The sequence below is a fragment of the Scyliorhinus torazame genome, chromosome 7, assembly GCF_047496885.1.
Source record: "Scyliorhinus torazame isolate Kashiwa2021f chromosome 7, sScyTor2.1, whole genome shotgun sequence".
In the NCBI taxonomy this organism is placed as follows: domain Eukaryota; kingdom Metazoa; phylum Chordata; class Chondrichthyes; order Carcharhiniformes; family Scyliorhinidae; genus Scyliorhinus; species Scyliorhinus torazame.
Window position 1 is genome coordinate 3,414,972 of NC_092713.1, and position 26,600 is coordinate 3,441,571.

Here is a 26,600-nt window from a genome sequence, read left to right on the forward strand (position 1 = left end):
CGAATCCCACCGCCCAGGAATCCTGGTGGGCTCGGTCCACATTGAAATGAATGTATTGATCCTCCTGGGCATATAGGGCCTCTGTGACAGCGCGGATACACCTGTGCACCGAGCTCTGTGAGATCCCCGACAGGTCCCCACCCCCTGGTGTAAATATTCAGGGCGACCGTCACCTTGACGGTCACCGGGAGCGAGTGTCCTCCCCCTTACCCCTGCGGTGCCAGGTGTGCCATCATCTGGCAGATGTGTCGCACTGTCTCTCTGCTCAGCCGGAGTCTCCGACGGCGTGCCCAGTCCGGCAGGTCCTCGAATGACAGGCGGTGCCGGTACACACGAGGTCTCCTTGGCGCCTCCTCCTCCTCAACCTGTTGGGCGGTCGGCTCACTATCCTGAATGACTGCCTCCTGTTCATCGCTGCCCACTGCTGCCCGCTCCGCTGCTGCCCGTTCCGCTGCTGCCCCGCTCCGCTGCTGCCCCGCTCCGCTGCTGCCCCGCTCCGCTGCTGCCCGCTCCGCTGCTGCCCGCTCCGCTGCTGCCCGTCCCGCTGCTGCCCATCCCGCTGCTGCCCGCTCCGCTGCTGCCCGCTCCGCTGCTGCCCGCTCCGCTGCTGCCCGTCCCGCTGCTGCCCGTCCCGTTGCTGCCCATCCCGCTGCTGCTCGCTCCGCTGCTGCCCGCTCCGCTGCTGCCCGCTCCGCTGCTGCCCGTCCCATTGCTGCCCGCTCCGCTGCTGCCCGCTCCGCTGCTGCCCGCTCCGCTGCTGCCCGCTCCGCTGCTGCCCGTCCCATTGCTGCCCGCTCCGCTACTGCCCGTCCCGCTGCTGCCCATCCCGCTGCTGCCCGCTCCGCTGCTGCCCGTCCCACTGCTGCCCGCTCCGCTGCTGCCCGCTCTGCTGCTGCCCGCTCCGCTGCTGCCCGTCCCACTGCTGCCCGCTCCGCTGCTGCCCGTCTCATTGCTGCCCATCCCATTGCTGCCCGTCCCGCTGCTGACCGCTCCGCTGCTGCCCGCTCCACTGCTGCCCGCTCCACTGCTGCCCGCTCTGCTGCTGCCCGTCCCACTGCTGCCCGTCCCATTGCTGCCCGTCCCATTGCTGCCCGCTCCACTGCTGCCCGTCCCACTGCTGCCCGTCCCATTGCTGCCCGTCCCATTGCTGCCCGTCCCATTGCTGCCCGTCCCACTGCTGCCCGTCCCATTGCTGCCCGTCCCATTGCTGCCCGCTCCACTGCTGCCCGTCCCACTGCTGCCCGTCCCATTGCTGCCCGTCCCACTGCTGCCCGTCCCACTGCTGCCCGTCCCGCTGCTGCACGTCCCATTGCTGCCCGTCCCGCTGCTGCCCGTCCCATTGCTGCCCGTCCCATTGCTGCCCGTCCCACTGCTGCCCGTCCCGCTGCTGCACGTCCCATTGCTGCCCGTCCCATTGCTGCCCGTCCCACTGCTGCCCGTCCCGCTGCTGCCCGTCCCGCTGCTGCCCGTCCCATTGCTGCCCGTCCCACTGCTGCCCGTCCCATTGCTGCCCGTCCCATTGCTGCCCGTCCCGCTGCTGCCCGTCCCATTGCTGCCCGTCCCACTGCTGCCCGTCCCACTGCTGCCCGTCCCATTGCTGCCCGTCCCATTGCTGCCCGTCCCGCTGCTGCCCGTCCCATTGCTGCCCGTCCCACTGCTGCCCGTCCCATTGCTGCCCGTCCCATTGCTGCCCGTCCCATTGCTGCCCGTCCCGCTGCTGCCCGTCCCATTGCTGCCCGTCCCACTGCTGCCCGTCCCATTGCTGCCCGTCCCATTGCTGCCCGTCCCGCTGCTGCCCGTCCCATTGCTGCCCGTCCCACTGCTGCCCGCTCCGCTGCTGCCCGTCCCATTGCTGCCCGTCCCACTGCTGCCCGCTCCGCTGCTGCCCGTCCCACTGCTGCCCGTCCCACTGCTGCCCGTCCCACTGCTGCCCGCTCCGCTGCTGCCCGTCCCACTGCTGCACGTCCCATTGCTGCCCGTCCCACTGCTGCCCGTCCCACTGCTGCCCGCTCCGCTGCTGCCCGTCCCACTGCTGCCCGCTCCGCTGCTGCCCGTCCCGCTGCTGCCCGTCCCGCTGCTGCACGTCCCACTGCTGCCCGCTCCGCTGCTGCCCGTCCCGCTGCTGCCCGTCCCGCTGCTGCCCGTCCCGCTGCTGCCCGCTCCACTGCTGCCCGCTCCGCTGCTGCCCGCTCCGCTGCTGCCCGCTCCGCTGCTGAAATGTGCAATTGACGCTCGCCGTGATTTCAGCGTCGGACCAATTCTCCGCCCAATCGTTTCGCGATTCCGACGCCAGTCAGCGGAGAATCCCACCCACAATCCTTCACTGCCCTTTCCCAATAAAACTCCATCCATCTCATTGTTGAAAGTTCCAATTAACTGGCAGCATCAGCAGCTCTTTGGGAGAAGAGAGTTCCAGAAACAAAAGGGAAAATGCTGGAAAATCTCAGCAAGTCTGGCAGCATCTGTAGGGAGAGAAAAGAGCGAACGTTTCGAGTCTTTGTCAAAGCTCAGGACAGAGAAAGTGGGAAATGTTTACACTGCGGAGTGAGAATGAAAGATGAGTCAGAGCCACCCCAGGGAAACCGGGTGCGAATGGCCACGGAAACCAAGGGGATAGAATGCTAATGGCAGTCCCCAGAGTTGTTCCAGAGTTCCCTTTGCGCTGTGTCCTGACACTAAGAGGCTGACTCTGAATTTCTGATTCTGTCCCCTGTTTGTGAACTCGCCCAGACCAGAGGAGATCATTTCTGTCTATCTGTCCAATCAAAGCCTTTAATCATCTAAAATACTTCAATTTGATCACCTCTTCATCTTCTCAACTCCAGGGAATGCAGGTCTGGAGCAGTGTTTTTCAAACGTTTTTTCCAGGGACCCATTTTTACCAACCGGGCAACCTACGGGACCCAACCCGGCCGACCTTCGCGACCCCCGCGGCCGACCTTCGCGACCCCCGCGGCCGACCTTCGCGACCCCCGCGGCGGACCTTCGCGACCCCCGTGGCCGACCTTCGCGGCCCCCGCCGGCCGATTTTCTCTTACCTTGTTTGCTGCTGAGACAAATAGAGGAAATGGTTTTGGGTCCTTTGGCCCTCGTACTCGCTCCTCCGATGGAACCTGTTGGATGAAGGTGAAGCCGTCTGGTGTTGGAAAGTATGGAGTCTCCATCTGGCCAAAGTTCCCCATTTTTTTCCTGTAAAACCTTATCAAATAAAACCCCCCGGAACTTGTAAAAAAAAAGAATAAAATAAATGTAAAACAAAATTAATTGAATAAAAATAATGAATAAAATGAATTTAAAAAATCCGAACTTGTTAAAAAAAAAAGCTGCGACCGTTTAAAAAAAATAGCGGCTGCATGCGTGCCCGATCATCGGTCCGCATAGTTTTGCGCATGCGCAGTGCGGTCGCATTTTTTTACATGTTCGCAGCCATTTTGAAGGCCGCTTGCAGCCGACGTTATTAACAGCTGGCGGCTGCAGCTGCTCCGCGACCCTCCCGACACCCGCCCGCGGGTCGCACCCCCGAGTTTGACAATGCCTCGTCCAGAGGGTGTAAATTGTCCTCATAATTTGGATTGGATTTGGATTTGTTTATTGTCACGTGTACCGAGGTACAGTGAAAAGTATTTTTCTGCGAGCAGCTCAACAGATCATTAAGTACATGGGAAGAAAAGGGAATAAAAGAAAATACATGATAGGGCAACACAACATATATAATGTAAATACAAAAGCACCGGCATCGGGTGAAGCATACAGAGTGTAGTGTTAATCAGGTCAGTCCATAAGAGGGTCATTTAGGAGTCTGGTAACAGCGGGGAAGAAGCTGTTTTTGAGTCTGTTCGTGCGTGTTCTCAGACTTCTGTATCTCCTGCCCGATGGAAGAAGTTAGAAGAGTGAGTAAGCCGGGTGGAAGGGGTCTTTGATTATACTGCCCGCTTTCCCCAGGCAGCGGGAGGTGTCGATGGAGTCAATGGATGGGAGGCAGGTTTGTGTGATGGACTGGGCGGTGTTCACGACTCTCTGAAGTTTCTTGCAGTCCTGGGCCGAGCAGTTGCCATACCAGGCTGTGATGCAGCCCGATAGGATGCTTTCTATGGTGCATCTGTAAAAGTTGGTAAGGGTTAATGTGGACATGTCGAATTTCCTTAGTTTCCTGAGGAAGTATAGGCGCTGTTGTGCTTTCTTGGTGGTAGCATCGACGTGGGTGGACCAGGACAGATTTTTGGAGATGTGCACCCCTAGGAATTTGAAACTGCTAACCATCTCCACCTCGGCCCCGTTGATGCTGACAGGGGTGTGTACAGTACTTTGCTTCCTGAAGTCAATGACCAGCTCTTTAGTTTTGCTGGTATTGAGGGAGAGATTGTTGTCACTACACCACTCCACTAGGTTCTCTATCTCCCTCCTGTATTCGGACTCATCGTTATTCGAGATCCGGCCCACTATGCTCGTATCGTCAGCAAACTTGTAGATGGAGTTGGAACCAAGTTTTGCCACGCAGTCGTGTGTGTACAGGGTGCTGGCGGGGACCAGGGCGCTGGCGGGGACCAGGGCGCTGGCGGGGACCAGGGCGCTGGCGGGGACCAGGGCGCTGGCGGGGACCAGGGCGCTGGCGGGGACCAGGGCGCTGGCGGGGACCAGGGCGCTAGCGGGGACCAGGGCGCTGGCGGGGACCAGGGCGCTGGTGGGGACCAGGGCGCTGTTTACGTATCTGGGGTCGCGTCTGGCAGGGTCCCGGGCAGTGGTTGAGGTAGAGGGGTTGCTAGGGGGTCATGTTTGCGATCCGGATGGGTCCCGGCATTTAACCCTTTCAGCACGGGTATCAGGCTAGTGAATGCGTTCTGCATCCCCCCCCCCCCCCCACCCACCCACTCCAAGGCCAGTATCTCCCTCCTGAGTAACTGAAGCCAGACACTCCAGATATAATCCATTTGTGATTCTGCCTGAGGTGGAACAATTTGCTCGACTCTACTTTAGAATCGTAAAAGCTACAATCACTCCTCTTCCCACCTTCTCCGAAGAAGAACATTGTGAGGTAGCTGCAATCCATGTCTGTTCTCTCTCTGTCAATAGGCACATCTTCCTGTTTGACAAAGCAGTCATTGTGTGTAAGAGACGGGGCGATAACTACGAAATGAAGGAAATCATCGACTTGAGCATCTACAAGATCACAAACAACCCGACCACAGACAAGGAAAACAAGAAGGTGAGGCAAAGGTTGTGGAATTACCCCTAACCTCCCACTCCTGGCATTTTTCCGATACGCGGATGATATATTTACTATCTTTGAATATTTAGCAGCAGCAAGAATTTCCTTATCGTGTGCTCAAATTCACCTTTCAAATGGAGCAGTCCAATCAGCTCCCCTTGCTTGGGACCCTGCCTCCTCCATGGTGCACTGTAAGCCCACCTTCACTGGTCAGCACGCACATTGGGACAGGTCCACGTGCTATAGGGTTGGTCTGATCCGCAGCCTCGTACATCGAGGCTGAGCCGTTTGCGAATCGTGCAAGCTTGATACTGAAATAGGCACATCAAAGCTACACTGCGGGAAAAGGCTGCACTGGTCACGACATTGCTCGTTGTATATCGCGCAAACTCATAAATGGCCACGGTAACGTTACTGAATAATGTGAACAACAGAGAAGCTAGCTCCTGTACAGTAACGACACGAGTCGTATTCATTACGAGCATGATGCTGCCGTTAAGTCTGAAAGGTGCCCTGCCAATCACACGAAGGAGTAATGTGTTATAGCAATTTCAGTGCTGGTGTGATGTCAGGTTTGTAGGCCAAACACCCCAACAACAGGGGATCATAGCAAACAATATGTCCCTTCAGCTGTTTGCAATAATAATAATCACTTATTGACACAAGTAGGCTTCAATGAAGTTACTGTGAAAAGCCCCCAGACGCCACATTCCGGCGCCTGTTCGGGGAGGCCGGTACCGGAGTTGAACCCGCACCGCTGCCTTGTTCTACATTACAAGCCAGCTATTGATCCCACTGTGCTAAACCAGCCCTAGTAATAGGCAAAGTGCTGACCATATCCAACCAACCCGCGCTTGCAAAATCCCAAACACAATGTCCAATAATCAATCATATTCTGTGATTGGACAACATTTACTAAATAACCTTGAATGTGTTAAAATTACTTGAACGACAAATTGGGATTATCAGTTGGGCTGGCAGTGCTAGAAGCCACTTTTACTCGCACACAGGATTTTACCATTTGCAGAAAGAATGAACATGTTCACATTTTGCACCTTCTTCATCCAAAAATAAGCTTGTCCCCATGGCAATGTCTTGACCAACCAGAGTTGAATTTCCTGGTTTGAAATTAAACAAAAGCTTGGCAGTTAATTGTTCACTGGTGCATCCTTAATGGCAACAACTCTGCCAATCAGAATCCACTTGCATGTAGTATAAATTGTTGTCCCCTCTGAGATTTGGTATCCTCGCCAGTGTGTTTGGATGAGTGCAAAACAAAGAGCTTCATTAGAAAGTCTCTATTCTTCAGCAACAATCAAGTTCTGTACTCCCAAGTGATGAGCTAATAAATTTGTCCGACACAATTCCGCTTTCACAAAACCATGTTGACTTTGCCTGATTGTATTCAGGTTTTCTAAATGTTCTGCTGCTACTGTTGCTCTATTAATGATGTTGGTGAACCACAAGCCTTCCCTTATTTCGATCAAATGACCACACAACCAGTTAGTTAATTCAAAAGATGGTTTATTTACATACACAAGAGTTATCTCGACATGCAAACACAATATCTACTACGAGTTAAACTACACCTATCAGCTACAGTAACCTTCAGGGTGACCGGCACTGTGCAAATGGATAAGGCCTTTATCTGGATTTCACTTGGCTGGTTTGAAGAAAGTGGCTCTGTCTCTGCTGGGATCATCTGTCAGGTAGCGATCGTTGGTCTTGAACTTGGCTGGCTGTTCCTGCTGCAATTGGGTGGCACAGGCCGGATCCAAAAGAGACAGAACACACGGCTGTGTCCTCTTTTATCCCTCTGAGACTTTGCGCTCTTTGGGGCGGTCCTTAATCTTGGACCCAATAGTTCAACAGGGCTCTGATCACTGTCTTCGTTTTCGGCCAATAAAGGGGCGGGTGCCTTGGTGGCTGGGCGGGTCCTTAGCGGGCATTGACCTTGTCAGTTGGGCTGAGTAAAGGGAGTGGCGCCGATCAGTCTGTGGCTGTACCGGTTGCTTGATTGGAGTTCTATTGTCCTGGGAAAATGGGCCATTGAAATGCAAACGAGCGGAGGTTTCGATCAGGTCTGATTACCTGCGTTTCAGATACACATAGGCTCTGCATCTGTCTGAGTCCTGGGTTGGCCATAATTCCCATAGTCCATTGCAGGTGACCATCTTAGATGGCTACACTACTTCCTTCATATTCCAGAAATTTCCCAATGACAGATGTTAGACTAACTGGTCTGTCGTTTCCTGCTCCCTGGCTCCCTTATTTCTTGAAAACAGAAGTTATATTTGTGGCTCCCCAATCTGATGGGATCTTCCCAGAATCTGGAGAACCTCTGCTGCCACTTCCTTGAGGACCCGAGGAAGCAGGGGGTCAGTTGAGGGGACTTGTCAGCTGTCAGTCCCATTACTTTCCCTTTCTCTAGTGATCAGGATTGTTTTATGTTCCCCCCCCCCCCCCCCCCCCCCACCCCCCCACCCTCCCTCCGATTTACCTCCAATTTTCTGCTGTTATCGGAATCTGTCTCTTGCAGAGTAAAGGGTTAACACCAGGACTATGACGCAATGTCACGTGACTAAGAGACTGAGATCTGGCAGGGAGCAGACAGAAACCTGCTGTCTAGGTACTCAGATGTACATTAGACCTTTAAATAAAGAACCTTTTTCGGAATAACAATCTGTGATAGTATTAATAGGGTAACAGGCAAACCCTAAAATTAACCCATCCAGCCCCGAGCCCATGATGAAGACATTTCCTTGGATCCAGTGATTAATTCCCAGCCTCATCTTCTCAGAGACCAACACTTGAGCTACTCTTTCAGTTGTGTAAACTCGTAGCAGCTTTTACTGTCTGTTTTTTATACTTTTTGTGAGTTATGTAAGCCTGTTGGGTTCCCACAAGGACTGAGAACAAACAATAGCTTTTTTATCCGAGCGGCCACACAGGATTGTGCTGTGCCCGCGCTTCCGCGAGAACTCCCGAACTCTGGGGAGAACTTGCGTGTTCCCGGGATGATCTCCCGAACTCCCGGGGGTGAACTCCCAAACTGCCAGTGAGAACTAGCGAAATCCCGGAGAGAACTCCCAAACTCCCAAGGAAAACTCCACAACTCACGGGGAGAACTCCCAAATTAACTTCCGAATTACCAGGGAGAACCTCCGCGCTCCTGGTCTTCGGAACGCCCGGTGAGAACTCACAAACTTCCGGGTGCTCCCAGGGTGAACTCCCAAGCTCCCGGAGAGAACTCCCACAGGAGAACTTCCACACTCCCGGAAAAGCTCCCGAATTTCCGGGGAGAACTCCCACGGGAGAACTTCAGTGCTCGTTGTTGACCCTTTTTGTAGCCCCATCATCACCTGACCACTCGCTCTACACGTGATGTCCCATTGCCTCCTCTACACTGCGGTCAGGGTGTTTAGAATGGCGGAACCTCCCTTACCAGAAGCTTCGGCAGGGACGAGAATCCCACGGATCCCGCCTGTCCTGCAGCGATTTCACACTCTGGCCAGTGTTCATCGGCTGGAGGCGGGTCCTCTGCCTCTCACTCAGGGGGAAGTGCCGCCTCAGAGAGCTCTGGCCAATCTGATTGGCTGGCATCCCCCTAGCACGTGCAGCATCAGAGATAGCGGTGGGCAGGATCGCGACTGAAAGTAGAAAGCAGCCTCACCGTGAAAGTCCCGAAGCCCAGAACAGGAACGTCTACTCGCATCGGAACGGGGTAGGAAGGGGAGGCCCACGGATGGGCAGAGGGGGTGGAACTGGCAGTGGTAAGGCCAGGGCTGCCCTCCAAGAGTGGTGAGTTGACTTCTTGCGCCACTACAGTCCATTAGGCTGTTAGGGAGGGAGTTCCAGGATGTTGCACCAGCGACAGTGAAGGATATATATCCCGGTCAGGGTGGTGAGTGACTCGGAGGGGAACCTCCAGGTGGTGGGGTTCCCAGGTATCTGCTGCTCTTGTCCTTCTAGATGGTAGTGGTCGTGGGATTCGAAGGTGTTGTCTAAGGAACCTTGGTGAGTTCCTGCAGTGCATCTTGTAGATGGGACACACGGCTGCTACTGTGCGTTGGTGGTGGAGGGAGTGAATGTTTGTGGAAGGGGAGCAATCAAGCGGGGCTGCTTTGTCCTGGATGGTGTTGAGCTTCTTGAGTGTTGTTGGAGCTGCACTCATCCAGGCACGTGGAGAATGTCCATTACACTCCTGACTTGTGCCTTGGAGATGGTGGACAGGCTTTGGGGAGTCAGGAGGTGGGTTACTCGCCGCACAATTCCTAGCCTCTGACCTGCCTCATGGCCACAGTTTTAATATGGCTCGTCCAGTTCAGTACTGACCCTCTGTCAGTGCAGCACTCCCTCAGTACTGACCCTCTGACAGTGCAGCACTCCCTCAGTACTGACCCTCTGACAGTGCGGCACTCCCTCAGTACTGACCCTCTGACAGTGCAGCACTCCCTCAGTACTGACCCTCTGACAGTGCAGCACTCCCTCAGTACTGACCCTCTGATAGTGCAGCACTCCCTCAGTACTGACCCTCTGACAGTGCAGCGCTCCCTCAGTACTGACTCTCTGACAGTGCGGCACTCCCTCAGTACTGACCCTCTGACAGTGCGGCACTCCCTCAGTACTGACTCTCTGACAGTGCGGCACTCCCTCAGTACTGACCCTCTGACAGTGCAGAACTCCCTCAGTACTGACCCTCTGACAGTGCAGCACTCCCTCAGTACTGACCCTCTGACAGTGCAGCACTCCCTCAGTACTGACCCTCTGACAGTGCAGCATTCCCTCAGTACTGACCCTCTGACAGTGCAGCACTCCCTCAGTACTGACCCTCTGACAGTGCAGCACTCCCTCAGTACTGACCCTCTGACAGTGCAGCATTCCCTCAGTACTGACCCTCTGACAGTGCAGCACTCCCTCAGTACTGACCCTCTGTCAGTGCAGCACTCCCTCAGTACTGAACCTCTGACAGTGCGGCACTCCCTCAGTACTGACCCTCTGACAGTGCTGCATTCCCTCAGTACTGACCCTCTGACAGTGCAGCACTCCCTCAGTACTGTCCCTCTGACAGGGCAGCACTCCCTCAGTACTGACCCTCTGACAGTGCAGCACTCCCTCAGTACTGACCCTCTGACAGTGCAGCACTCCCTCAGTACTGACCCTCTGACAGTGCAGCACTCCCTCAGTACTGACCCTCTGACAGTGCAGCACTCCCTCAGTACTGATCCTCTGACAGTGCGGCACTCACTCAGTACTGACCCTCTGACAGGGCAGCACTCACTCAGTACTGACCCTCTGACAGGGCAGCACTCCCTCAGTACTGACCCTCTGACAGTGCAGCACTCCCTCAGTACTGACCCTCTGACAGTGCAGCACTCCCTCAGTACTGACCCTCTGTCAGTGCAGCACTCCCTCAGTACTGACCCTCTGACAGTGCAGCACTCCCTCAGTACTGACCCTCTGACAGCAGCACTCCCTCAGTACTGACCCTCTGACAGTGCAGAACTCCCTCAGTACTGACCCTCTGACAGTGCAGCACTCCCTCGGTACTGACCCTCTGACAGTGCAGCACTCCCTCGGTACTGACCCTCTGACAGTGCGGCACTCCCTCAGTACTGACCCTCTGACAGTGCAGCACTCCCTCAGTACTGACCCTCTGACAGTGCAGCACTCCCTCAGTACTGACCCTCTGACAGTTCAGCACTCACTCAGTACTGACCCTCTGACAGTGCAGCACTCCCTCAGTACTGACCCTCTGACAGTGCAGCACTCCCTCAGTACTGACCCTCTGACAGTGCAGCACTCCCTCAGTTCTGACCCTCTGACAGTGCAGCACTCACTCAGTACTGACCCTCTGACAGTGCAGCACTCCCTCAGTACTGACCCTCTGACAGTGCGGCACTCCCTCAGTACTGACCCTCTGACAGTGCAGCACTCCCTCAGTACTGACCCTCTGACAGTGCGGCACTCCCTCAGTACTGACCCTCTGACAGTGCAGCGCTCCCTCAGTACTGACCCTCTGACAGTGCAGCACTCCCTCAGTACTGACCCTCTGACAGTGCAGCACTCCCTCAGTACTGACCCACTGACAGTGCAGCACTCCCTCAGTACTGACCCTCTGACAGTGCGGCACTCCCTCAGTACTGACCCTCTGACAGTGCAGCACTCCCTCAGTACTGACCCTCTGACAGTGCAGCACTCCCTCAGTACTGACCCTCTGACAGTGCAGCGCTCCCTCAGTTCTGGGCTGACGTGCTCCCAATGAAGTCCTGTGAGCTTTTGTTGTTGTGTCTGTGGGATTGGAATTCTAACCCCTTGATTTTACATCAATTCACTGCGAGACTGTGAGAACGAGTGAACATAAGTCTTTATTATCCAGGAACTTGCCTGCCAGTGTCTGCTTTACAAATGAGTGCCACCCACAGGTGGCCGGTCTATATATCACCCCGGGGAGGGTGGAGCCAGAGGCGGTGCCCACCGGGGTTCCAGTACCGTACCTGGAAGTAGATCGTATTATCATTTCCTGGTCACAAGTCACAGCACTATACAGACAGTTCATATTCAGGTGAATACATTCACCACACCCCTAACATTGTGTTTCTGAGATAAGCGTGCTAGCTGTGAGCCTCTTAGATTCATTCAGAACTGTGAACGGTCGGAATGCGATCTACAAATTTGTAAAATGTTGTTTTCCTTCACTCTGATGCAGTGGTCCCATGGATTCTACCTCACACATGTACACGGCCAAAACGGGTTTGAGTTCTTCTGTAAGACAAAAGATTTGAAGAAGAAATGGTTGGAACAGTTTGGAATGGCACTGTGAGTATCAAACACCGATCCGTCCTGTCATTGTGTCACATTTCTATGACCATCTTTCCTTTGCCTCCTCCATACAATTCCTTCAATCAGCTCTCACTGCCAAATCAGTCTGTTCTCGCTCATTGTTGAAGTGATGGAAGGAGTCATCAACATTGCTACCAAGTGGCACTTACTCAGCAATAACTTGCTCACAGACACTCAGTTTGGGTTCCGCCCAGGGTCACTCAGCTCCTGACCTCATTACAACCTTGGGTTCAAATATGGTCAAAAGAGCCAAACTCAGTGGTCGCACATTTGGTGGCTCCCGCTCCAGGTGGATGTGTTTTGCTCCTTCCCGACCCAAATTGTGTGGTGTTGGATTGCAAGAGGTTAATGAGCACTGAGGGAAGGTAAAACTCCTCTGGTGGGACTGGTTTATGGCACATCGGACAAGCACTGCAACGGGAAGAGACAGCAGCTTGAGTGAGAGTAATAGTGGTGCGACCGGAGACGGTGGCGGAGAGTAGGGGGTAGCACTGCCCACCTACTGATCTGTGGAGCAGCAAGTTCCAGAGAGAAAGGAGGCCTCAGAGGACCTGGCTAAGTTAGTGGAGCTGCTTTGGGTGGCGATTGAGTGCGTGGATCAGAGGCAGGAGACACAGGGCCTGAGGATCCAAAAGATGGAGGAGGTTATCGGGGAGCACGAGGATCGATTGACCTCGTGGAGGCAGAGATGGGGGAGGCAAGGTGGTGTGGGACCCGGAAGGGGTCAATGGGTATTTGAGGCCTTTTACAGAAGGTTGTACGAATCAGAGCCTTCGCTTGGGGAGGAGGTGATGAGGCGGTTCTTGGATGGGCTAGTGTTCCCAAGGCAGGAGGAGGGGAAGGTGTTGGGGGTGGGGGCCCCGATTGTGCTGGGGGAAGTGATGGGCAATGTAGGCTCGATGCAGTTGGGGGGGGGGGGGGGGGGGGGGGGGGGGGGCGGGGCGGCCCCAGGTCCAGATGGGTTTCCAGCTGGTTTCTATCAGAAGTTTGGTGCGGAGCTTGGGCCCCTGATTGTGGGGATGTACGATGAGTCAAGGGGAAGGACAGGTTCTCCCCCCCCCCCTTCATTGTTGCAGGAGTTCATCTCGTTGAGTTTAAAGATGGATAAGGACCCGGAGCAATGTGGGTCGTACTGCCTGATCTCGCTGCTCAAAGTAGATGCAAAGTTGTTAGTGAAGGTGCTAGTCTAGGGATTAGAGGACTGTGTGCCGGGGGTGATAGGAGACGAGGTTTGTGAAGGGGTGGCAGCTGTCGGTGAATGTGCACCGGTTGCTCAAGTCATTACGATGCCCTCGGACGGGGTAGATGTGGTGGTGGTGGTGATGGATGCGGAGAAGGCTTTTGATTTGGTGGAGTGGCCGTTTTTATTGGAGGTGCTGGGGCGGTTTGGGTTCGGTCAGGGTTTCGTGGATTGGGTTCGGCTGCTGGGTAGGGCACTGATGGCCAGTGTCCGGATGAACAGGACGAGCTTGGGGTACAAGGGCTGAATTGGGCGATGAGGCAGGGGTGCCCACTCTCCCGGTTGCTTTTTGCTTTGGCAATAGAGCCGCTGACAATGACACTCAGGGCGTTGAGGGGTTGGAGAGGGATTGAGGGGGAGGGGATGGAGAGGGGAGGGGATGGAGAGGGATTGAGGGGGAGGGATGGAGAGGGGAGGGGTTGAGCGGGGAGCGGTTGAGTGGGGAGGGGTTGAGCACAGAGTCTCGTTGTACACAGATGACCTTCTGCTACATATCCCGGACCCGGTGGGCAGCTTCAATTGGATAATGGAGATCCGGAGGGAATTTGGCTGTTTTTCGGGGTGGAAATTGAAGAAGTGGAAAAGGGAGGTGTTCCTGAAGGGGAGGACAGGATAGAGGCTCGGGGGGAGTTGCCGATCAGAGTGGTGGATGCACATTTTTGGTATCTCGGGATAGAGATGGTGCGGAGCTGGACACAGCTGTAAAAATGGAATCTGGCGTGACTGGGGGAGGGAATAAAGTCGGCATCTAGGATGTGGGATGTGTTGCCGCTGTCACTGCCCGTGTGCAGATGGTCAAAATGACGGTGTTGCCCAGGTTCCTGTTCCTGAACCTCCCCATCTTTGTTCCCAAGTCCTTTTTTAGGAAGTGGGTGGGATAATTTTGGGTTTGTTTGCTTGGTGAAGATGCCGCGGGATAAGACGGTACTTTTGGAGAGGGGACGAGGGGTGGGGGGGGTGAACTGGCATTGCTGGGTTTGCTGAATTACTACTGGTCTGCGAATATTGCAATGGTGAGGAAATGGGCGCTGGAGGAGGGGTCGGTGTGGGGGCAGATGGAGGTGGCGTCGAGTAGGTGAGACGCGGCTCAGGGCACTGTTGTTGGTGCCCCTTCCGTTCTCACCGGTCCAGTATACCGTGAGCCGGTGGTGGGTCTGGAACCAGTGTGGGCGACCCTTCAGGCTGGAGGGCATGTCTCTGTGGGCGTTGACAGGCGATAATCACTGATTTGTGCCGGTGGGGCTGGACGCGAGGTCCTGGGGCTGGCGGCTGGTGGGGATAGAGCATTTCAGGGACTTGTTTGTGGGGGACAAGTTTGTTGGTCTGGAAGTCGGAGAAGGATAGGTGTGTACGGGGTTGGGGGTGTGGGCGTGAATCACATCCCCATATCCTGGGCGTGTCCAAAGCTGAGGGGGCTCTGGCAGGGGTTGGGGTTGGGGGGACGGAGATAAGGGGACTGTAACAAGTCTGTTAGAGGTGAAAATATTCACACGAAGGCCTGAGTATAAGTAAAAAAAAGCAGTTTATTATATCAGAATTCTGGAAGGAAAGGCTTGAGACTCCGCAGCCTTTGACACACCTTTTCTCACTTGAGCGAAGGCTCACACGGGTTAATATACAGATTCAAGGGGTGGAATTCGATGTGTTCCTATTTACATACAATCAATCAACTATATTCGCGTCACACTTCATTACATGCAGTCAATCAATTTTCTTAGCATCCCAGTTATCACATATATGGTTAAAGTAGGTGTTGTCTTACCCACCCCTAACGTCATACAGAAGTCATTCAAAACTAACATAATGATGTCCTGTCTGCAGCTGGGGTCCTTGGGCTTATCAAGGACACAAAACATTTCTTGTTCTGTGAAGCTGTTATCAGCGGCTGTTGAAATACTCCCTTGGTTCTCATGAGGTAGTTTACACAGTTTGTAACTTATTGTTCAGGAAAGTGGCATTTTGTGTCTTTGGTATTGCCTTAATAACTAACAGCCATTTTGTATCCTTTCTGATATTCACAAGCATTGTGTATACGCTACCTATTTCTACAAATTGCTTCTTCTAAACAGGCATCTAAGCCAATGAGTACCTTTTGTCTCATCAGAACTATTCAAAAGTAATATAGGAGTACAAATGTAGTTACAGGGCCACCTATAATTTATATCATAGTCCAGTATCACAAAATGCCCTCCAACAAGTCCACCGAGGCAGAGGTCTCGTCACCAGAATTCCTTTTATTTACAAACCCAACAGCTGAACAACCGTGACCATTCAGCTCGCTGTCTACACCGGGAGTGCATTCAGCTCGCTGTCTACACCGGGAGTGCATTCAGCTCGCTGTCTACACCGGGAGTGCATTCAGCTCGCTGTCTACACCGAGAGTGTACTCAGCTCGCTGTCTACACCGGGAGTGCGTTCAGCTCGCTGTCAACACAGGGAGTGCACTCAGCTCGCTGTCTACACCGGGAGTGCACTCAGCTCGCTGTCTACACCGGGAGTGCGTTCAGCTCGCTGTCAACACAGGGAGTGCACTCAGCTCGCTGTCTACACCGGGAGTGCATTCAGCTCGCTGTCTACACCGGGAGTGCGTTCAGCTCGCTGTCTACACCGGGAGTGCACTCAGCTCGCTGTCTACACCGGGAGTGCATTCAGCTCGCTGTCTACACCGGGAGTACATTCAGCTCGCTGTCTACACCGGGAGTGCATTCAGCTCACTGTCTACACCGGGAGTGCACTCAGCTCGCTGTCTACACCGGGAGCGCACTCAGCTCGCTGTCTACACCGGGAGTGCGTTCAGCTCGCTGTCTACACAGGGAGTGCACTCAGCTCGCTGTCTACACCGAGAGTGCATTCAGCTCGCTGTCTACACCGGGAGTGCGTTCAGCTCGCTGTCTACACTGGGAGTGCACTCAGCTCGCTGTCCACACCGGGAGTGCATTCAGCTCGCTGTCTACACCAGGAGTACATTCAGCTCGCTGTCTACACCGGGAGTACATTCAGCTCACTCTCTACACCGGGAGTGCACTCAGCTCGCTGTCTACACCGGGAGTGCATTCAGCTCGCTGTCTACACCGGGAGTGCGTTCAGCTCGCTGTCTACACCGGGAGTGCACTCAGCTCGCTGTCTACACCGGGAGTGCATTCAGCTCGCTGTCTACACCGGGAGTACATTCAGCTCGCTGTCTACACCGGGAGTACATTCAGCTCGCTGTCTACACCGGGAGTACATTCAGCTCGCTGTCTACACCGGGAGTACATTCAGCTCACTCTCTACACCGGGAGTGCACTCAGCTCGCTGTCTACACCGGGAGTACATTCAGCTCACTGTCTACACCGGGAGTGCACTCAGCTCGCTGTCTACACCGGGAGTGCATTCAGCTCGCTGTCTACACCGGGAGTGCACTCAGCTCGCTGTCTACACCGGGAGTGCATTCAGCTCGCTGTCTACACCGGGAGTGCACTCAGCTCGCTGTCTACACCGGGAGTGCATTCAGCTCGCTGTCTACACCGGGAGTGCACTCAGCTCGCTGTCTACACCGGGAGTGCACTCCGCTCGCTGTCTACACCGGGAGTGCATTCAGCTCGCTGTCTACACCGGGAGTGCACTCCGCTCGCTGTCTACACCGGGAGTGCATTCAGCTCGCTGTCTACACCGGGAGTGCATTCAGCTCGCTGTCTACACCGGGAGTGCACTCAGCTCGCTGTCTACACCGGGAGTGCACTCAGCTCGCTGTCTACACCGGGAGTGCATTCAGCTCGCTGTCTACACCGAGAGTGCACCCAGCTCGCTGTCTACACCGGGAGTGCACTCCGCTCGCTGTCTACACCGGGAGTGCATTCAGCTCGCTGTCTACACCGAGAGTGCACTCAGCTCACTGTCTACACCAGGAGTGCACTCAGCTCACTGTCTACACCGGGAGTGCAAAGGATCTGACTCTCCCTGTTATATACACAGAAAGGAGTTCCCTGATTGGGCCACTAATCAGGGAACTCGTATTCTAACTGGCCAATCTCAAAGGCTTGGCCTAAGTCATTACACCCCTCCCCCCCAAACTCTGAGGAGTCCCCGTGGTCCTCGTGATTCACGGGTCTCCTGCTTAGTTTTTGTGGCGGGTCCGGCTCCTCCACTTCGGCCTCCGACGTGGGGGGGGGGGGGGGGGGGGGGGTGGGGGGGGGGGGTATAACGGCTAGGCGCTGGCGTTTCCGATGTGAGCGCCTGAGGGGCGGTTCTCCCCTTTCCTCCGGCGGCAGGGGTACAGCTGCAGCATCATCCACGGTGTCCATACCCGAGTCCGATGTCCTCACCAGTGATGTCGGAGGGGGGGGGGGGGGGGCGTGAATAGTTTGTCGGGGAGGATTCGCCAAGGTCCTCGGTCTGCTGGTCTGAGTTAGCTCCGGAGGAGGAAACAAATCCGAGGCCCGCACCTGGTCCAGGTGTTTGTTTATTACATGTTTTCCCCACACGTATCTCATACGACACAGGTCCTGTCCCGGCCTTGACTGTTCCTGCTCCCCATGTGGGGCCATTCGCATCATTTCTGACCCATACATTTTACCCGTGTTGAGCTGCCTTTCTCGGCGAGTGTTGTCGTGACCCCTGCATTGGGCCTCTTGGTGTCGCTCTATTCTGCCACCTAAATTCGGGAATAGTAGACTCAGCCGGGTTCGGAGTCTGCCCCGGAGTAGCTCCGCAGGTGCTATTCCCGCTGTGGCGCGTGGGGTTGTTCTATAGTCAAATAGCCAGCGCGACAGTTTGGTGTCCAATGATGCTGCTGACTGTTTCTTCAACCCGACTTTTAAGGTCTGGACGGCTCTCTCCGCCAAACCGTTCGATGCCGGGTGGTATGATGCCGTCCTGATGTGCCGAGTGCCATTCGATGCCGGGTGGTACGGTGCCGTCCTGATGTGCCGAGTGCCATTCGATGCCGGGTGGTATGGTGCCGTCCTGATGTGCCGAGTGCCATTCGATGCCGGGTGGTATGGTGCCGTCCTGATGTGCCGAGTGCCATTCGATGCCGGGTGGTGTGGTGCCGTCCTGATGTGCCGAATGCCATTCGACTTCATAAATGTTGCGAAGTCCTGGCTGGTGAAAACGGATCCATTATCCCAAACTAACACCTCTGGGATACCATGAGGTGCGAACGAGGTGCGGAATTTTTTAATGGTCGTTGTTCAATTTGCAAAGTTAATTTTGTAGACGTCCAGCCATTTGGAATGGGCGTCGACTATTATAAAAAACATTGAACCCATAAACGGGGCCGCAAAATCGGCAGGAAGTCACGACCATGGTCTACCCGGCCATTCCAATGGGTGCAGCGGTGCTGCCGGTGGCACCTTCTGCCCTTGTTGGCATTCTTGGCACCGACCTACCAATGCCGCTATGTCTGTGTCCAGGCCCGGCCACCAGACATAGCCTCTGGCCAGCAGCTTCATTTTTGAGACTCCAGGGTGCCCATGATGTAGTTCGGCCAGTCTGGCTCGACGGCCTTGACTTTGAACTATTACTCGAGCCCCCCATAGCAGGATCCCGTCTTCCCCGGTGATCTGCTCTCTTCTGCTCCAGTAAGGGTGGAATTCCACCCGGACCGGTCTTTCCATCTCCCCCGCTAGCACCATGTGTTTTATTTTTGATAAAACCGGGTCCCTTTGGGTCCAGAAACAAATTGTTTTTGTGGCCACTGGAAGGGTGCCCAGGAAATGTAACGCCACCGTTTCTTCTATTTTGGGTACTAATGGCGGGGTGTCCGGTAACAGCAGCCTGCTTAGTGCAGCGGCGTTTACCTCCCGTGTTCTTGGCCGATGCTCCAGTTGATACTGGTACGCCGGCAGTAGTCGGGCCCAGCGTTGGATCCGGGCCAAAGCTTTGTCTTCTTTCAACAAACCCAGCAATGGCTGTGGTCTGTGATTATAGTGAATTTCCTCCTGTACAAGTACTGGTGAAATTTCTTCACCGCGAAGATCACAGCCAGTCCTTCCTTTTCGATTTGGGAGTACTTTCGTTCTGCTGCTGTCAGCGTCCTGCAAGCAAACGCTATAGGTCGTTCCTGTCCGTTCTCCCCTGTGTGTGCCAAAACTGCACCACGCCATATGGAGACGTGTCGCACGTGAGCACCAACTCTTCCCTGGGGTCGCAGTGTGCCAAGACGTTCTCTGAGGAAAGCGGTTCTTTTATCTTCTTGAAAGCCCTGTCTTGGCGGGTGGACCACTCCCAGGCTTGCCCCTTTATTAGTAATTGGTGTAGGGGGTCCAAGATGGAAGCGCCGTTCTGTATGAACTTTCTATAATATGTCTCCAGTCCTAAAAAAGACCTGTTGCTAACTTTTGGTTGGTTCAATTGGCTCTGTTTTAAAACATAGAACATAGAACGATACAGCGCAGTACAGGCCCTTCGGCCCACGATGTTGCATCGAAACAAAAGCCATCTAACCTACACTATGCCATTATCATCCATATGTTTATCCAATAAACTTTTAAATGCCCTCAATGTTGGCGAGTTCACTACTGTTGCAGGTAGGGCATTCCACGGCCTCACTACTCTTTGCATAAAGAACCTACCTCTGACCTCTGTCCTATATCTATTACCCCTCAGTTTAAAGTTATGTCTTCTCGTGCCAGCCATATCCATCCGCGGGAGAAGGCTCTCACTGTCCACCATATCTAACCCCCTGATCATTTTGTATGCCTCTATTAAGTCTCCTCTTAACCTTCTTCTCTCCAACGAAAACAACCTCAAGTCCATCAGCCTTTCCTCATAAGATTTTCCCTCCATACCAGGCAACATCCTGGTAAATCTCCTCTGCACCCGCTCCAAAGCCTCCACGTCCTTCCTATAATGCGGTGACCAGAACTGTACGCAATACTCCAAATGCGGCCGTACCAGAGTTCTGTACAGCTGCAACATGACCTCCCGACTCCGGAACTCAATCCCTCTACCAATAAAGGCCAACACTCCATAGGCCTTCTTCACAACCCTATCAACCTGGGTGGCAACTTTCAGGGATCTATGTACATGGACACCTACATCCCTCTGCTCATCCACACTTCCAAGAACTTTACCATTAGCCAAATATTCCGCATTCCTGTTATTCCTTCCAAAGTGAATCACCTCACACTTCTCTACATTAAACTCCATTTGCCACCTCTCAGCCCAGCTCTGCAGCTTATCTTTTTTTTTTTAATCATAGAATTTACAGAGCAGAAGGAGGCCATTCAGCCCATCGAGTCTGCACCGGCTCTTGGAAAGAGCACCCTACCCAAGGTCAACACCGCCACCCTATCCCCATAACCCAGTAACCCCACCAAACACTAAGGGCAATTGTGGACACTAAGGGCAATTTAGCATGGCCAATCCACCTAACCCGCACATCTTTGGACTGTGGGAGGAAACCGGAGCACACGGGGAGGACGTGCAGACTCCGCGCAGACAGTGACCCAAGCCAGAATCGAACCTGGGACCCTGGAGCTGTGAAGCAATTGTGCTATCCACAAGGCTACCGTGCTGCCCCTCTATATCCCTCTGTAATCTGCTACATCCTTCCACACTGTCGACAACACCACCGACTTTAGTATCGTCTGCAAATTTACTCACTTGTGACTGGGCTCTGGGTACTGTGGGGAAGTGAATCATTAACGGCTGGGTGGGGGGGGGGGGGGGGGGGTTGGGGGTCAGTGGGTTCGCGTTCGCGCGCAACCAAATGTCCATTATGGTGATGAGCAACACGGACGATGTCCTCATGGTTCTTCTTCTCTCTTTTCTCTTCTCTTCTCTTCTCTGGTCCTGGAGCTTCTGGGGTTCTGTGGAAACAAGCATAGTGTCTGTTACTATCTTGTTTAACATCTCGTATGTCTGTCCTTTAGTGCCAATTACTCCCTTTATAATTGGTCACTATGTGTGACTCCCTCATTTTTTCTTTCTCCAAAAACCGAATTTCAGGACAAGACACACTTACAAATACTGAACCAGTGCGAGCCGTCTCGCAGACTGTGCAATTTACCCTCCAAATGTTTGAGGATGTAAATAGCATGTGGTTCGCAACCTAAGGGTTACCTGAAACAAAACAAAACTTTTTGAACAAAACTTGCCGAAATGAGTTGCATATGGGCCGCGACGGGTAAGAGTTGGATGGAGTCCCCGGGTAGGACGGCGACCAATGCCATGTGTGCCCTACCCGAGCGTAGCTGACCAGAGGGGGGGTCCTCAGGCAGGCCGGGTCCCAAGCCGTTTCTCCACTGCCTGAGCAACCGACAAGAACGGGCAAGAAATGTAGTCATCGTGGGGAGCTGCCGTAGTGGTTCTTTCCTGGAACCAGAAGGGCAGTTACGAATGGGGGTCTGACAAGTTCTCAGAGGTTTCTGCCGAAAAATAAGGCGTGGGGCCATGGAAAAAATTTCCGATTTCACAAACAACATTTAACAATAACATTAACAGACAACATTAAACATGCTGCAGGTTCCATCAGAATACAGGACATCGTAAATCATATTTGGACTGGGGCGTAACTAGCATATGGAGGGAGTGCAGCGTGACAGAAGAAGAGAGGAAGGAGGAGCGAAACAAAAATGAAGTGGCCTTGCTGAGGTAACGCTGCCATGAGAAGTGGTGGGTAAGCACTCACAGTTTGCATGGGGCAGCTGGGACCTTGTAGCTGCTGTGGGTGGTGTTCTCTTTCATATCTGGGGCTAGTCTAGCTGGTGGGGGTCTCCTGCAATCTCGGGCGAAGTGTCCTGCCTGCCCACAGTTGTAACATGACCCCTGGGGCACATAAGGTGGAGCAGGCTCTCTGGTGCATTGTTCCCTTGGGTATGGTTCCCTGGGTGGGTGGTCGGGGCTGTTGGTGTCTTCGCTGGTTTGGGGGGCATTTGTGGGCTGATTCCGTTGCTGTTTCAGGGGGGCTTGACACTCTCGTGCGTAATGTCCTAATTGTCCGCAATTGTAACACTCCGGTGGTTTCTGTGGGGGGCTGTTCCTTCCTTTGTTTACCCATGCGGGGTTCTGGTGTGTTTTAACTGGATGCATGTCTGCCTGCTCTTCCTCGAGTTGGCCAATCTTTAATCGCCCTCACCCGATCCTCCAAAGGCCTGATTTGTCAACCTTGTACCCAGATAGGTTACTTGAGGTGCTGGGAAAACACATTTCTCCCTTTTTAGGCGCACCCCTGCTGCTGAAAACCTCCGAAGGACTTCCTCCAGGTTTGTCAGGTGTTCTGCCTTTGTTTTTCCTGTAATGAGGACGTCGTCCAGGTAAATGGCGACTTGTGGTAGCCCTTGCAATATATTCTCCATTGTCCTCTGGAATATCGCACAAGCTGACGATACCCCGAAGGGTAACCTTGTATACTGAAAATGGCCCTTCAGGGTGTTTATCGTTGAGAATTTTTGGGACTGTTCATCCAGCTTCAGCTGTAGATACGCGTGGCTCATATCCAGTTTTGAGAATAGGGCTCCTCCAGCCAGCTTTGCAGACAAATCCTCAATCCGGCAATTGGTATTTGTCCAGTTGTTAGGGGCTGGTTTAGCTAAATCGCTGGCTTTTAAAGCAGAACAAGGCAGGACAGCAGCTCGGTTCAATTCCCGTACCGGCCTCCCTGAACAGGAGCCGGAATGTGGCGACTAGGGGCTTTTCACAGTAACATCATTTGAAGCCTACTTGTGACAATAGGCGATTTTCATTTCATTTCATTGTGAGAAGCGATTAATCGTTTGTTTGAAATCTCCACAAAGGCGGACCTAGCCGTCCGGCTTAAGGACAGGCACCACGGGTGCTGCCCACTCTGCAAACTGGACCGGTTTTATTATTCCCTCATGCTCTAAACGTTTTATTTCTATATTGACTTTCTGCCTCAATGCAAAGGGTACTGGTCGGGCCTTGTAGAATTTTGGGACTGCCTCTGGATCTACATGCAATGTCGCCTTTGCTCCCTTTATTGTTCCGAGCCCTTCTCGGAAAACATCTGGGTATTTGCACAGGAGTTCGCTCATGCGGCCATTTGACAAATGAAATTAAAATCGGTTATTGTCACAAGTAGGCTTCAAATGAAGTTACTGTGCAAAGTCCCTAGTCGCCACATTCCGGCGCCTGTTCAGGGAGGCTGGCACGGGAATTGAATCGTGCTGCTGGCCTGCCTTGGTCTGCTTTAAAAGCCAGCCCTTCGCTAAACCAGCCCCTGAATTTTCCTGCTGGAAAATGTTTACCCAATCCAGCTGGATCTCTTTTAGCCAGTTTTGTCCTAATAAGCTTGGCCCCACTCCTTTCACTACCATTAAAGGCAGCCTAACCAGTTGCTCTCCATAAGCCACAGTTACATGCGTTGTGCCCAACATTCTCAGTGGTTCCCGTGTCTGTCCTCAGTTTTGCCGAGGTCCTGGAATAAGGGTTGGAGTCCAGTGTGAATTTTATTGAATACTGTTTCCCCATCACTGATACGGCTGCTCCAGTGTTGACTTCCATCAGTGTGGGACGTCCATTCAACCTTATGGATAACTTAATGGGTTTTGATTTAACCATCGTTACACAATTTAGTTGTTCCCCGTCGGAGGTAGGTGGGGATTCTCGGGTATGCATTCTCCTGTACCCGGCCAACGTGACCTTCTCCCAGATGATGGTTTTGGGTTCTGTTTCTCCTTTCTGGCTCCGATCTCTGGCAACAACTACAATATTTTGCCGGGCGAAAGGCTGCAGGGGCTGCCGTCTGTCTGGACTTAATTTTCCCTTGTTTGGGAGGGTGTCTGCGAGTGGGCCTGGTTAACTTAGTATCCGCGTCGTTCCTGAGGGTGGCTATGCAGTTGCCTATCCCCCAGCGGTAGACCCTTAACTCAGTTTCACTGAAATTAAATGAAATGAAAATGAAATGAAATGAAAATCGCTTATTGTCACAAGTAGGCTTCAATGAAGTTACTGTGAAAAGCCCCTAGTCGCCACATTCCGGCGCCTGTTCGGGGAGGCTGGTACGGGAATTGAACCGTGCTGTACCCCGTAACTTATGCGCTCCGCTTGCCGCTTTTTCTAAGGACAAAGCCAGCTGCAATGATTGTTTGCAATCCAGCTCGGCCTCTGCTAACAGACGTTTCTGTATTGCTAAATTATTTATTCCATATACCAAATTGCCTCGGAGCATCTCATTTTGCGTCAGGCCAAATTCGCAAGCCTCTGCTAACCGCCTTAACCTTGTTAAAAAGTTTGTAACTGACTCCCCAGTGTCTCGGAATGCTGAGTAAAACCGGTCCCATCGCAGGATCAGACGCGGTTTAGGGCCATAGTGCTCTGTTACTAAGTCCGTCAATTCCGGGAAGGTTTTTGTGTCCGGTGCCTCCGGAAAAGTGAGACTGCGCAGAATGGCAAAGGCTGCGGGTCCCACGCGGTCAGCAGAATGGCAAAGGCTGCGGGTCCCACGCGGTCAGCAGAATGGCAAAGGCTGCGGGTCCCACGCGGTCAGCAGAATGACAAAGGCTGCGGGTCCACGCGGTCAGCAGAATGGCAAAGGCTGCGGGCCCCACGCGGTCAGCAGAATGGCAAAGGCTGCGGGCCCCACGCGGTCAGCAGAATGGCAAAGGCTGCGGGTCCACGCGGTCAGCAGAATGACAAAGGCTCCGGCCCCACGCGGTCAGCAGAATGACAAAGGCTGCGGGCCCCACGCGGTCAGCAGAATGGCAAAGGCTGCGGCCCCACGCGGTCAGAGACTGGCAAAGGCTGCTGGTCCCACGCGGTCAGCAGAATGGCAAAGGCTGCGGCTCCCACGCGGTCAGCAGAATGGCAAAGGCTGCAGCCCCACGCGGTCAGCAGAATGACAAAGGCTGCGGGCCCCACGCGGTCAGCAGACTGGCAAAGGCTGCGGGTCCCACGCGGTCAGCAGAATGGCAAAGGCTGCGGGCCCCACGCGGTCAGCAGAATGGCAAAGGCTGCGGGCCCCACGCGGTCAGCAGAATGGCAAAGGCTGCGGGTCCCACGCGGTCAGCAGACTGGCAAAGGCTGCGGCCCCACGCGGTCAGCAGAATGACAAAGGCTGCGGGCCCCACGCGGTCAGCAGACTGGCAAAGGCTGCGGGTCCCACGCGGTCAGCAGACTGGCAAAGGCTGCGGGCCCCACGCGGTCAGCAGAATGGCAAAGGCTGCGGGCCCCACGCGGTCAGCAGAATGGCAAAGGCTGCGGGCCCCACGCGGTCAGCAGACTGGCAAAGGCTGCGGGCCCCACGCGGTCAGCAGACTGGCAAAGGCTGCGGCCCCACGCGGTCAGCAGACTGGCAAAGGCTGCCGGTCCCACGCGGTCAGCAGAATGGCAAAGGCTGCGGGTCCCACGCGGTCAGCAGAATGACAAAGGCTCCGGCCCCACGCGGTCAGCAGAATGACAAAGGCTCCGGCCCCACGCGGTCAGCAGAATGACAAAGGCTGCGGGTCCCACGCGGTCAGCAGAATGACAAAGGCTGCGGGTCCACGCGGTCAGCAGAATGGCAAAGGCTGCGGCCCCACGCGGTCAGCAGAATGGCAAAGGCTGCGGCTCCCACGCGGTCAGCAGAATGGCAAAGGCTGCGGGCCCCACGCGGTCAGCAGAATGACAAAGGCTGCGGGCCCCACGCGGTCAGCAGAATGACAAAGGCTGCGGGCCCCACGCGGTCAGCAGAATGGCAAAGGCTGCGGGCCCCACGCGGTCAGCAGAATGACAAAGGCTGCGGGCCCCACGCGGTCAGCAGAATGACAAAGGCTGCGGGCCCCACGCGGTCAGCAGAATGGCAAAGGCTGCGGGCCCCACGCGGTCAGCAGAATGGCAACGGCTGCAGCCCCACGCGGTCAGCAGAATGACAAAGGCTGCGGGCCCCACGCGGTCAGCAGACTGGCAAAGGCTGCGGGTCCCACGCGGTCAGCAGAATGGCAAAGGCTGCGGGCCCCACGCGGTCAGCAGAATGGCAAAGGCTGCGGGCCCCACGCGGTCAGCAGAATGGCAAAGGCTGCGGGCCCCACGCGGTCAGCAGAATGGCAAAGGCTGCGGGTCCCACGCGGTCAGCAGAATGGCAAAGGCTGCGGGCCCCACGCGGTCAGCAGAATGGCAAAGGCTGCGGGCCCCACGCGGTCAGCAGAATGGCAAAGGCTGCGGGTCCCACGCGGTCAGCAGACTGGCAAAGGCTGCGGCCCCACGCGGTCAGCAGAATGACAAAGGCTGCGGGCCCCACGCGGTCAGCAGACTGGCAAAGGCTGCGGGTCCCACGCGGTCAGCAGACTGGCAAAGGCTGCGGGCCCCACGCGGTCAGCAGAATGGCAAAGGCTGCGGGCCCCACGCGGATAGCAGAATGGCAAAGGCTGCGGGCCCCACGCGGTCAGCAGA

The 26,600-nt window shown here is 54.7% G+C and overlaps 1 protein-coding gene across 3 annotated transcripts in view; it reads left to right on the forward strand.

The window, feature by feature from the left end:
- The window catches only part of LOC140426007 (guanine nucleotide exchange factor VAV3), a 705,672-nt gene that overhangs the window by 378,289 nt on the left and 300,783 nt on the right, over positions 1–26,600 (forward strand). For all 3 annotated transcript variants that reach the window (XM_072510280.1, XM_072510278.1, XM_072510279.1), the window contains exons 14-15: positions 5,071–5,203; positions 11,916–12,025. In XM_072510280.1, coding sequence (XP_072366381.1) covers positions 5,071–5,203; positions 11,916–12,025 — 243 coding nt within the window. The remainder of the gene's footprint in view (positions 1–5,070; positions 5,204–11,915; positions 12,026–26,600) is intronic.